The sequence below is a fragment of the Leucoraja erinacea genome, chromosome 16 (assembly GCF_028641065.1).
Source record: "Leucoraja erinacea ecotype New England chromosome 16, Leri_hhj_1, whole genome shotgun sequence".
NCBI classification, from domain to species: Eukaryota; Metazoa; Chordata; class Chondrichthyes; order Rajiformes; family Rajidae; genus Leucoraja; species Leucoraja erinaceus.
The window spans coordinates 24,289,020-24,302,178 of record NC_073392.1 but is presented as its reverse complement, the minus strand read 5'-3'; the positions used below and the strand labels follow the sequence as shown (position 1 = coordinate 24,302,178).

Genomic DNA, 13,159 nt, shown 5'->3' with positions numbered 1-13,159 from the left:
GGGACATATGACAATAAAACACTCTCGACTCTTGTACCCTCTCCAAAGGCTCCAGCCCTCACTGCCCATTCTCCCACACCTAGACCCTTGCATTCTGTGACCCCAACTCACCTAGCCCTGCCCTGCCCATGTTTCCCCCAACACTGGCCCCCACTGCCAGCGCTCGGTGCCCCCGCTCCTCACTGCCCTTGTGTCTGTTCCAGGTGCATCTACCCCACGTACGACTACACCCACTGCCTGTGTGACTCCATCGAGCACATCACACACTCGCTCTGCACCAAGGAGTTCCAAGCTCGGTGAGTCCAACCTTGCTTTGTCAGGGCAGAGCATTGCTGACAGGACCCTATGGGGCATGGCTGAAAGTGCTTGACTTGGCTCGAGATTGATACAGGACTGTGGGGAGTGAGTGGGATTAGTGTGGGGTTGATGCAGGGCTGTGGGGAGAGTGCGGTGCAGTGGGATTAGTGTGGTAGAAATAGGACAATCTACTAAACTGACAAATAGCCTGCGCTCCTATGACAAGCTGCCAAGGTGTGAAGAGCATTTTAACATTTTTGAGACATTGGTAAATGTGCCGCTGATTGGTAGCAGCCCTTGTTGCGTGGAAATCAAGGCCAAGTCGGAGAGCTTGTCCACATTATCTCCCCCACGTTCCCCATAACTGGTCTTCTAGTCAGTCTCCGCTGTGTGCTCTCTATTCTAATCTCCGGTGTACTTTAGACTTTAGAGATACAGTATGGAAACAGAGCCTTTGACTGACCGAGTCCACGCTGACCAGTGATCACCCAGTACATTAACACTATCCTGCACACTGGGGACAATTTACTGAAGCCAATTAACCTACAAACCTGCAAGTCTTTGGAGTATGGGAGGTGACCAGTGCTATGTGCATTACTCAATCTGTGATCCACCTTGTGGTGTCTGCAGTACTAATCTGCCATGTGGACACAAGGAACTGGTGCTGGTTTACAAAGGAGAAACGATGCTGGTGTAACTCAGCATGTCAGGCAGTTGCCCTGGAGAACATGGATGTCAAATCTGTTATAATTGCTGTAGACTGAATCCCGCCCACCATTTTAACTTCCACATTGAGCTATCCTGCTGCATTTAAAGATCTGTGGGCATGCACTTCATGGTCCCTCTGTCTCTCCACACCACTCAACGCTCACATTTATTAAACCTTCACTTGCCTTCCCCCTCGTGTTTTGTTCCATCTTCAAACATCATCTCCTGCTTTTACGTTGACTGTGTTAGACAGGTTGGGGATAGCAGGGACAGAGTCCCCTGCTGGTAACATTCTGTCAGTCACACACACATCTCCCTTGATTCTTGCCTCTGCCAACGTTGGCTTTGATTAGCTGTTCTCCCATGTCTAGTCTTTCTGTGAAGTTGGTTATCTGATGCACTGATATTCATTAAAAGTAGGCTGTTTCCATGGCAATATCTTCCGTTGCTGTTTTGTGCAATTTCCATGTGCACAGTGATGCCTCAACGCCTTCATTTGAATAATTTGAAAAGAGCTATCTTTGTTGTCGAGCACTTTGAGACATGCTGAGGTCAGTGAAGCAGTTACTAAATAAGCTGGCAGCACCCCTGGGATGGGGAAGTAACGTGAGGTCGGGGAAGTCACATGTGAGGACGGAAGTAAGGTGCGGGGGACATGGGTGTAAGGTGCAGGGAATAGTGGTTGAGGTAGGTTGGGGTGCGGGGGATGGGGTAGGATCTGGGGGACGGGAGTAAAGTGCAGGGACGGGCGTAAGGTGGGAATGTAAATTGCGAGAATGGGAGTGAGGTGTGGGGGGGCGGGGGAGTGAGGTGCAGGGGAGGGAGGGGCCATTGCTGTCGGGCTGGGCGAGGTCCTGACCTGTGCCTCCTGCAGCCGATCATCATACTACTGGCTGTGCAATGCCCTGGACGTGTACTGCCCCGTGCAGTGGGAATATGGTCGCCTCAACCTGCAGTATACTGTGGTGTCCAAGAGGAAGATCATCAAACTGGTGGAGGCCGGGGCTGTCAGGTAAGGCCCATCTCCTGCTCTGCCGCTTGCTGTCTCACTGACGGGTTAGCAACGAGCCGGCTACTCTCAGCATGCACACCACCAATGCAAGGGACAACATCCATTAACGTTTGTTAATGCAAACACGGTGTTAATTTTAGTAAAACGTAACCTTTAATAAATATACTAAATTGCCATGCATGTAATCTCCAAGTTGGATTTAATGATCAGCTCACCGTTTGTAACTCCTCCACCCGAGATGTCCCTGATCTGACCAGGGAGGAGGGAGCATGGTGTGGGGGGAGGGGATTGGCAGTGGGGGATGTGTAGTGTAACCCAGGAACGGGTTGGGGGCTGGGGTGGAGATAGTGGGAGGGGTTCCGGGGGTTGGGTGAGCTGGGGGGGGAAGGGGGATTTTCCTTGTGCCTGTAGGGGGGGGGTGGGCTGGGATACGGGGTGGTCCTGGGGCGGGGAGGGGGGTTGGTGTGTAGGGGGGGGGTTGGAATGGGATAGGGGGATTGTCCTGGGGCGGGGAGAGGTGGTTTCCTTGTGCCTGTAGGGGGGAGGTTGGAATGCTGGGATACGGGGTGTTGTCCTGTAGGGGGGGGGGGAATGCTGGGATACGGGGTGTGGTCCTGGGGCGGGGAGGGGTGGTTTCCTTGTGCTGTAGGGGGGGGTGAATGCGGGATGTTTGTTGTCCTTCGGGGAGGGGTGCCTTTGCCTGTAGGGGGGGGGTTGGGATGCTGGGATACGGGGTGTTGTCCTGGGGCGGGGAGGGGGGGTTTTCTTGTGCCTGTAGGGGGGAGGTTGGAATGCGGGATACGGGGTGTTGTCGGGGCAGGAGGGGTGGTTCCCTTGTGGTAGGGGGGGGGGTTGGAATGCTGGGATACGGGGTGTTGTCCTGGGGTGGGGGAGGGGTGGTTTCTGTGCCAAGGGGAGGGTTGGAATCCTGGGATACGTCTGGATGGCCCTGCCCGCTATGGGGGGGGGGGGGGGGGTAGGGGGGGGGTTGGAATGCTGGGATACGGGGTGTTGTCCTGGGGTGGGGGAGGGGTGGTTTCCTGCCACTGGCGGTGTTTCCCTTCTGCCTTTCACAGGGATTGGGATGACCCGCGCCTCTTCACGCTGACCGCGCTGCGCAGGAGAGGCTTCCCTTCGGAGGCCATCAACAACTTCTGTGCCAAGGTGAGGGGTCCACGTCTGGATGGCCCTGCCCGCTATGGGGGGGGGTACACTGGTCAGTGTGCTGCTCTGCCCCTACAGCCTGCCCCAGCACTCACTGTCATCGCTGATTTGTCCCTGTCCTTGCCGCCCTCTCTGGCAGGTCCCCATCACCCCCTCTTTAAATACCCCCAGTCACCTCCCCTCCAGGGTGGTGATCACAGCTGGTTTTATGTGCTGATTGGTGAGGTTTGGAACTGTGCAGCCAGGGTGTCCCTTCACAACACTCCAGTCTCCTTCACTGTGCTCTACCTGGGTCACTGTCTCCCTTAATCTGCACCCACCCACTGCTGTGCACACCTGCCACCTTACTGCCCCTGCCAGTGATGCCCTGCCCCTCATGCCCTTATCCTAGCCCTGTGCTCACCTCCCACCTCTGCTCCTGGCTCCCCTTGCTGCAGTGCCCACCGCTACCTTTACCCTCCCAGCCCTGCCCCTAGACCCATCTCCCACCTCTGTTCCCGGCACCCCTCTGCAGTGCCTGGTTTACCGATCTCCTCTGCTCTGCTTCCCAGGTTGGAGTGACGGTCGCACAGACGACGATGGCCCCTCACCTGCTGGAGTCCTGCGTCCGCGATGTTCTCAATGACACGGCACCTCGGGCCATGGCTGTCCTGGAGCCACTGAGAGTCACCATTACCAATTTCCCGTCCAACCAGGTAATCTGCGGCAACACCACGGCGGCCATTCGATGTACACGGTGCTGCAAGGAACCACAGCTGGTGTTGATGCTAAGAGCTGAATAGCCTGTAACTACACGGAGCTGTTGCCGTTGTGGTCACAGTCCTCACTCACGGACAACACAGAGCCTGGGGAGGGGAGGGGAGGGTGGTGCAGAGCGAGGGGCCTTGCTGATCCCTGGTTGCTGCCATATTTCACCACACGGGCGTGGGTGGTGTGTGGGGAGGGTAGTTGTGAGCACTGTGCTACCTCCCCTGATGAAGCTTTCTGTCGTTCACAGCCGCTGGAGGTGTCTGTTCCCAATTTCCCAGCGGATGAGAGCAGAGGTTTCCACGTGGTTCCGTTCAGCCGCACCATCTACATCGAGCAGGCGGACTTCCGGGAGGTGAGTAGCAGCTGCCCTGTGCCGGGTCGAGGTACGGGAATTGTGTGGGTGCTCTGTATGGACCGCAGCATCGCTATCAGATACAGATCGGGAGGGTTTTCTGCGTGGACTAATATCCAGTTTAGAATCGGTCATGGGGTCAAGATCCGGATCTGTTCAGGATCAAATTGGGGTCGGGATTGGCCATGGAATCTGGATCATGGGTTGTTATTTGCTGTAGGATCTGGAGTAAGGACTCTGGGCTGGTGGATCAGTCTAGTCTTGGCCACTCTGCTTTGGGAATGTCTGTTTGTGTGGAGGGGGTCGAGGAGGGGAGGTTAAAGAGTGGGTTGGGTGTGGGGGGCGAGGAGGGGTGGTTAAAGGGGATTGTGTGTGCAGGTGTGGGCGGGTGCGGCCGATGGGGATGTTAGGAACAGGGAAGTCAGACACAAAATGCAGGAATAACGCAGAGGGACAAGGCAGCATTTCTGGAGAGAATGGGGGACGTTTCGGGTCGAGACCCTTGTTCAATCTCTGGCTGTTCGGATTAAGACGAGATGTCAGCTGTGGCTGGCACTGAGGATCACTGGGCAGTTCCCTTCACCTGGTCTGCTGCTGTGTCCCTCTGTTGGGAAGCCTCCACCGGCCCAGTCTGCTGGTGTGTCCATCTGCTTCAGCCCTGCCATTGAGTGTGTGCGTTGATGTGGTGTGTTTGTGTGCAGGTGATGGAGAAGGGTTACAAGCGATTGACTTGCGAGCAGCCGGTCGGGCTGCGACACACTGGCTACATCCTGTCTGTGCAGCGGGTGATCCGGGTAGGTCTCTGCTCCTGCAGGGTGGGGTAGGTGGGGACGCTTCCCAAGGTGGGGGGGGGGGGGGCGGGGGGACATTCCCGGGATGGTGGGCTGGGAGGAGGGGATGGTTCCCAGGATAGGGGGTGGGAAAGATTTGACAGTTCCGGGGGGGGGGGGGGGGGGGGGGGGAGAGAGAGAGAAGAGGGGCATGTTCTGCAAGCTGGGAGTGGGGTCCATCCTCCCCCCAGCCCGCTCTGTGTAGGACCACTACTCCTGCTGCTCGATCCGGCTCTGCCTCCGGGGTAAGGGATAGTCTTGGAGCAGCACCAGGCCATTCAACCCCTCTCACCCATCTCTGTGTACTATCCCCCGCCCTTGATTCCTTCAGTATCCAGGTCACCGGCCCTCGCTTGGATAGATTTGCCGCTGGCTGGCTGGGCATTGGATTGCAGAGATGCCCCAGCCGCTGTGAGGAGATTTCTACCCTCGGCCCCAAATGTGACTGTGACCTTCAGCCCAGGGCCCGTGCTCTCTGCAGCCCGCCCTGCGGGGTCTGGGCGTGGTTCAGGGGAATCTCCCCTCATTCTAACCTCCAGAGAATAAACTCCAGATTCCTTGCTGTAACTCCCTACACCGGCCTTCCTCTGAACAAAATCCAGCAATGGTCACAGAGTCATGGAGCTGTGCAGGTCTCCCAAAGTCTGGAGCTCATTCAGTCTACACGTCCTGCCTGTGAGGCAGCAGTGTGGGAGAGGAGGGGGTGGGGAAGGGTGGGCAGGGGAGGGGAGGGGGAGGGGATGGCACTAGCTGTGTGGGAGAGGAGGGGGTGGGAAAGGGGGGCGGGGACCTGGTGGGACACCACCTGGTGGGGAAGAGGGGGGCAGGGAAGGGGGCACACCACCTGTGTGGGAGAGGAGGGGGGGGGGATGGGGACACACCACCTGTGTGGGAGGCAGCAGCGTGGGGGATGTGGTCACTGGGCACGATCCCACTCACCTGTAGATTTCATCCCGCAGGACAACGACAGGAAGGTGACTGAACTGGAGGCAACTTGTAAGAAATCCGAGTCGGTGGAGAAACCCAAGGCTTTTATTCACTGGGTGTCCAACCCTGTGACTTGTGAGCTTCGGCTGTACGAGAGGCTGTGAGTGGCTCTGGAGGGGTGGGGTTAGGGGGGGTTTGTGGGCTGAGGGTGGGGGCCTGTAGCCTACTGCCAGAGGCCGTAAGGCTACCAGCACGTCTGGGTAATGGGGATGCGATGGGCGGGCGGATGGGGGAATGTTTCTTGGGGGGGGGGGCGTGGGGGGGCTCCCGGGGGGGGGGGTCACGTCTCCCGGGGTGTGGGCTCTCCCAGGGAGGGGGGGCATGTTTCCGGGGAGTGGTGGAGGGCGGTTCGGATAGGGGCAGGGGTGTGCCAAGTAGGAGCTGTCTCCATTGTGGGAGGTGAGGTGGCTGCCCCATTGTGTCTCCTGGGTGAGTGGGGTTGTCTTGTGGGGGGGGGGGGGGGGGGGGGTACTATTGGGAGGGAGGGGCTGTCCCTGTTGGGGTATGTTGCAACTTCCTCCGCAATTATCCCGGGTATCTGGCTGAGGGCAGGGCAGGGGTGGGTGGGTGGGGGTATCTTGTGTACCATGGGGTCTCTGTGCCGGAGCAGACGTGATGAACCTCTGTGTTGCAGCTTCCTCCACAAGTGCCCCAAGGAGCCGGCCGTGGGGAGGGGCTCATTTCCCGTGGGGGTTGGGCGGTGTCTCGGGCTGGGGGGCGGGGTGGGACAAACGTTGGGGGGGGGGGGGGGGGTGTGGGGGGGTTATCTCTGTGCCGCAGCTGACATGATGACCCACTGTGTTGCAGCTTTATCCACAAGTGCCCCGAGGACTCGGCCGAGGTGCCCGGCGGCTTCCTGAGCGACATTAACCCGGTGAGTGTGTCCTGAGGTCCTGAGCCACGGATGGGGCAGGCACTGGTCACCGTGGCACTGGTGAGTTCTCAGCACTGCCCAAGGTCACGGTGAACCCAGCCCAGTGTTTCATGAAGCTATACCACCATCTCCCTGCTCTCTGTGCCCACTAATGCCCTGCACCCTCCTCCGCCCTGTGCTGCCTCGTCCACTGACCCCTGGATCTGTACACCGACGTCCCTCAATACCCCTGTGCATGCCCTGCCCTTGCTGATCCCCTCAAAGTACATTGCTTGACTCATCATGATGGCTTCCACCCACGCTCCCTGAAAGACACCATGAGAGCTGGGGGAAGCTCAGTGCACTATGTCAGTCATCCATCTCCCCACCACCCCCACACTTCCATTAATCACTCCACGCACGGTATCACCGTGCCTCCATCTCTCCCCAGAGCTCCCTGCAGCTGATCCCAGCGGCTCTGCTGGACGTTTCTGTGCGAGCTGCCCGGCCGTTCGACAAGTTCCAGTTTGAGCGCGTGGGTTATTTCTCTCTGGATCCCGACAGCACGGAGCAGCGGGTGAGTGTGGCGTTACCAGGTGGTGTGCCGGCGGATGCTGGTGACGCACGCGATCAGTGGTGTTGGTGTCGGTTTGGACCTTCCCCTAGTCTGTAACCGACTGAAGCCTCTCGCTGCGAACCAAGGCTTATGGGGAGAGTTAGCGGTAGCGGTCACCTCCAAAAACAGACACAGAGTAACTCAGTGGGTCAGGCAGCATCTCTGGAGTAACTCAGTGGGTCAGGCAGCATCTCTGGAGTAACTCAGTGGGTCAGGCAGCATCTCTGGAGAACATGGATAGGTGGCGTTTCGGATCGGGACCGTCTTCCCATGACAGGCTGAGGCAGGGAAACCAGGCAGGACCTACCTACCCTGGCCCAATGCCGTTCTCCTGTCCCCTCCCCTCACCTCTGCAAGGCTGCCCTCCAGGGCAGTCTCCCTTAAGGAGCACTTGATTGTGCTGTGCTCCTGGTGGGGGGGCACTGTGGTTGGGAGAGGCTGTTGGAGTAGACTGGGCCTGTGAGCGTGGCGTGCTGTATAGAGGGTGCAGCTACTGTGCATGGCAGGAGAGGGAGGGAGGGTGTGCGAGTGATATTGTTTGCCCACACCGGGCCGACTCATTCCCAAACTTGTGTGTGTGTCTCTCACCTTCCCCCAACCTCCCCTCCCCTCTGCAGCTGGTGTTTAACAGAACAGTGACACTGAAGGAAGACCCAGGGAAGATGTGAGGGCAGAGGGTGTGAACAACCCCGGGCCTGGACTGTCTCACGCGGGGTGGAAGAACCGAGGGTTGTGCTTGCTCCATCAATCACAACTGGTCTGCAGAATCTGAGCTCGAGCGGTGAACACACCCCCACCATCCCAATGCATCTGCCTCTACACAACTGGAGCCCCGGCACGCTGGGCCACACTCTATCACCCCAGTGCGTGAGCTGGCAGCAGGAAAACTGACCCACACATTGACCAGCTGTGCCGCAGATCAACAGGAGTGGAGATCGTACTGCAATCCCTGGTGTGCTGTGTTTTGTTCATGATATTTCATTGTTCTATTGACAGATCTGTACTGTGTCACCATGCCCCCCCATGGCCTCCCACCCCGCACTCCCTGCCCTGCCTACCTCCTTCCCATTCTCCTCCTCCTCCTGCCCCTCCCATGCCTCTCACCTCTACCCCCCACTCTCACTGCCTCTGTTCAGCTTAGGGTTCATGCAGCAAGCTGTGGTCAGTTTTGAGAATAAAGCAATGCTTTTTGGAGCCCTGACTTGTGTGGAATGAGAGTTGCGACATGCTGTGGCAAGGGGCCACACACAGTGCCGGGGCCGTGGGGGGGTTCCCTCCCCGCTGGGGGACTCCCTCCCACCGGGAACCATGAGGAGCACTGGGCTCCCTCACCGCGGGGGTTCCAGGCTGGGGTCCGTGGGTCGCTGGTGCTCTGTGCTGACTCCTGCAGTGGGGCAGGCAATACAGGCCTCTCGGGCCCCAGCCTTTAACTGGCACATTCCCCAGCCCCTATGACAGGCCTGCCCTGGACTACCAGCACCATTCCTGAAGTTACCTTGTTTCTGCAGAAACACAACTTGTAGTAGGATGGTGCGCAGTGGTACAGCTGGTAGAGCCGCTGCCACGTGGTACCAAATACCCCGGTTCGATTCTGACCTCAGGTGCTGGCTGCGCGGAGTTATCCCAGAGGTTTTAGATATGTGCAGGTCTTGGGTTAACTGTACATTGCCTCTGGCATAGGCGGTTGGTGGGGGAAGCAGAAGGTTCAATGGGAACGTGAGAGAGGAGACATTGCAGCGGAGCAGGGAACAGTACGTAGAGGACTACTGGAACCAGCATGAGCTCGATGGGCCAAATGGGTACCTCCTCTCTCTAAAGGGAATGAGAAACCTTAGCTTCAGCAGTAACATGGTAATTTATAAAGGGACATTAGTGTAAGACATCCCATGGACACATACAGACAGATGGTGATGAGCTTGGTCAGTGAGAGGCCGGAGAAGGTGGTGCTGGGCTCATTGTTTTGTATAAATACAAGGGGAGGGGAGGGGTGGCAGAGAGGCTTGGCAGAGGGGGGGGGAAGAAAGAAGGGGTGAGAGAGAGGGGGTGAGAGACCCGACCCGAGACGAACCCGAGAGCTCGTTCTTCACTCGCAGCGAGTGGAACACAACGCGCAGACCCATTGTGACGTCATCAGCGAAAGATGCCGGGTTTTTTCAACGTTTTTCAGATTTGTGAACATTCTCATTAATAACTCGAGAAATAAAGCATTCATTTTTCAGATGAGGCAATTTCGGACTCCACAGGATAAATTTCTACAGGAATATGTAAAAAATGTACCGTTAGCGTGTCGTTTTTTCAAGAAAATGTGATTACACACACACACACTCAACATCAGTGTTTTATAATTCTAGAGACTAGACCAAGTGGGACCCATTGGGTTCCGTCCCCTCAAATAACACACACTAACACCACACACACACACTAACCAACCCCCACACCCACTAACCACACCCCCCACACACACAATAAACCACCCCCCTTGAGAGAGGGGGGTAGAGAGACAGAGAAAGGGGGGGAGAGAGAGAGAGAGGGGGGGGGGGAGGCGTGGGTCGAGCTGAGGACCAGACCTGAGCCGAGGCGCGAGTGGGCGATCGTCGACCAAAGAAGAACTGCGAGTTGGGCCGCCAGAGTCTTCAGCTATGATCTTTGATCTTCAGTCGATGGCCTGACATTTGAATAAATGGGGGGGGGGGGGGGGGGGGGGGGCGACGTCACTCGCAGCACTTGTGATGTCATCAGCGAAAGACAGCTGTTTTTTTTCAAAGTTTTGAACATTTTCATTAATAACTCGAGAAAGCATGAATTTTTCAGATAAGACGATTTGGACTGCACAGAAAAAATCTCTACCGGAATAAGTAACATTTTTAAGACACTAATACACTCATCCCAGGAGACAGTCTGGGTAGATGCCAAGGCATATATGTCCTTCCTTAAACAAGAGCATCCAGATCTACCTCCAAGGCCGAATGCTGATATGCCTGCTATTAAAATTGAGGTTGAAGATGTCAAGAAGTTACTGCTCAAAACCAATACAACAAAAGCTATTGGACCAGATCAGATACAGAATCAAGCCCTCAAGATCGAGGCCGAAGAACTGGCTCCTGTTTTGCAGTTCATTTTCCAACAGTCGCTTGACTCGGGTGATGTTCCGCTGGATTGGAGGAAGACTAACATCACTATGCTCAGAAGGGTTCAACCACCAACCCGGCGAATTATCGTCCTGTTTCATTAACAAGTATGTGCTGCAAACTGTTGGAGCATTTATTCGATGAGACACCTTAGCAAACATAACATTCTTGCTGACAACCAACATGCATTTAGAAGGCATAGATCATGCGAGTCTCAGCTTGTCCTGATGACAAATGACCTGGCCAAGCACCTTGATAGCAATGTTATCACGGGATTTAGTAGTGCTAGACTTTTCTAAAGCATTTGATGTCATCCCACACCAGAGACTGCTTCGGAAGCTTGACTTCTACGGTGTTCGTTCCAACACAAAACGATGGATTTCCAGTTTTCTGACAAAACGTCTTCAGTGCGTGTGTGTGAACGGAAAGAGCTCTGATTGGCATCCAGTGTTGAGTGGTACACCTCAGGGCACAGTACTTGACCCACATCTGTTTTTGCTTTACATAAATGACTTTCATGAAAAAGTCACAACTACGACCAGACTATTCGCTGATGATTGTTTGCTGTACCGTCCAATTAAGTCAGCTGATGATAAAGATGCTCTCTAAAAATATCTCAATACTATGGTTGAGTGGTCACAACAATGGGGCATGCAGTTCAACCCTTCCAAATGTGAAACCATGCGTGTCACCAGAAAGCGGAAACCAGGCGAAACATCATACAATATCTTTGGTGCTACCCTCGAAGAATTTAAACAGACCAAGTACCTTGGCATCAAATTACAGAACGATCTACGCTGGAATGGTCAGACTCATCATGCAACGGTGAAAGCAACAGGTGTCCTAAATTTTCTGAGACGCAACTTTCATCATTGTTCAAATTCTATCTAGGAGATGGGAACACTATGGGAACTTCGCTCGCCCCCCTGCAGGAACTATACATCAGGAGGTGCAACCCCAGAGCCAATGAAATCATGGAAGACCCCTTCCACCCCTGCAACGGACTGTTCCAGCTGCTACGGTCATGCAAACGCCTCTGTTGCCATGCTGTGAGAACGGAGAGGTTGAGAAGGAGTTTCTTCCCAGAGGTCATTTTGACTATAAACTCCTATCTCACCAGGGACTAACTTTACTGAACGTTTTTTCCTTCCGCCCACAATATTTAATATGTAAAATAATATGTGATTGTGTTTATAGTTTGTTTGATTGTTTGTTTATTTGTCTTTTTGCACAAAGTCCGCGAGCATTGCCACTTTTCATTTCACTGCACATCTCGTATGTGTATGTGACAAATAAACTTCTTGACTTAAACTTCTTGACTTGAGAAGTTATACTTCACCCTCGTTAAACCACATTTGGACTACGCAGTTGCAGCATGGGACCCATACACAAATAAAAACATTTCTTCCATCGAACGTGTCCAAAGGCATGCAGCCCGATTTGTTACTAATACCTATGAGAGAGAAGCAAGTATTACGAAACTTCTGAATTCACTGGGGTGGAACCCTCTCCAAGACAGACGTAAAGCTCAACGTTTGATCTGTTTTTACAGAATGTTAAAAGGCCCGCTCGACATAGATTACCAAACCCACACCAAACCCAAACCTATTAGGAGCAGACGAGGGCATTCGATCCAATTTAAGATATCAGCTACCAAGACAGATGTGTACAGCAATTCATTCTTCCCCCGCACAATTAAAGCATGGAATAGTCTTCATCCTACTATAGTTACCCAACCAGACGCAACTAAATTTAAGGTAGCTCTTTTTCTCCAAGAACCCTTTTTTGCTTAAGTCCACCCTCCGCCACTTCCAGTTTAAATTCCACTTGGAATATTTTTGGAAGAACAGGAAACCAAGTACCAAGAAGAACCATTGCATTCAATACCCTATCCCCCAATGCAATGTACTCTAATTTTGCACACTAATCTCTTGTGTGGGGCCTTGTCAAAGACTTTTTCACTCAGTTTGGAAGAAGGAGCAGTGATCTCATTGGAATTTAAGGAATCTTTATTGGGTTGAACAAGATAGCAGGGATGGAGACACAAGGAACCGCAGATGCTGGAATCTGGTGCGAAACACAGTGCTGGAAGAACTCAATGGGTGGGACGGCATCTATAGCGCCATCTGCAGAGGGGACCCGATTATAGCAGTTGCCTGTCCATTCCCTCCACAGGCGCTGCCTGACTTGCTGAGCTCCTCGGGCACTTTTTTTTGTTCCAGAAACTGGATGATTTCCCAGGCTGGGGTATCCAAACCAGTAAGTAAGTAAGGAGTCTGCGAATAAGATATTTTATTTTTCACCCAGAGAATGGTGAATCTTAAGAATTCTGCTCTCCACCTCCTGCCCCTAGTACTCTCACCACGAACAGGGCGCAGACATTACAGAGGGACCTTGGGGGGCAAATTTTTCACTACAGAGGTAGTCCGTATCAGAGGAAGCTATTGCAGCAGATACAATTA

The 13,159-nt window shown here is 54.4% G+C and overlaps 1 protein-coding gene across 2 annotated transcripts in view; it reads left to right on the top strand.

The window, feature by feature from the left end:
- Window positions 1-8,763, top strand: part of qars1 (glutaminyl-tRNA synthetase 1) — a 30,602-nt gene extending 21,839 nt beyond the window's left edge. For both annotated transcript variants that reach the window (XM_055647904.1, XM_055647903.1), the window contains 10 exons: window positions 204-296; window positions 1,880-2,017; window positions 3,094-3,181; window positions 3,733-3,876; window positions 4,179-4,283; window positions 4,985-5,077; window positions 6,073-6,200; window positions 6,908-6,974; window positions 7,405-7,530; window positions 8,187-8,763. In XM_055647904.1, the coding sequence (XP_055503879.1) occupies window positions 204-296; window positions 1,880-2,017; window positions 3,094-3,181; window positions 3,733-3,876; window positions 4,179-4,283; window positions 4,985-5,077; window positions 6,073-6,200; window positions 6,908-6,974; window positions 7,405-7,530; window positions 8,187-8,237 (1,033 nt within the window). In that variant the 3' untranslated portion in view covers window positions 8,238-8,763. The remainder of the gene's footprint in view (window positions 1-203; window positions 297-1,879; window positions 2,018-3,093; window positions 3,182-3,732; window positions 3,877-4,178; window positions 4,284-4,984; window positions 5,078-6,072; window positions 6,201-6,907; window positions 6,975-7,404; window positions 7,531-8,186) is intronic.
- Window positions 8,764-13,159: the final 4,396 nt, after the last annotated feature.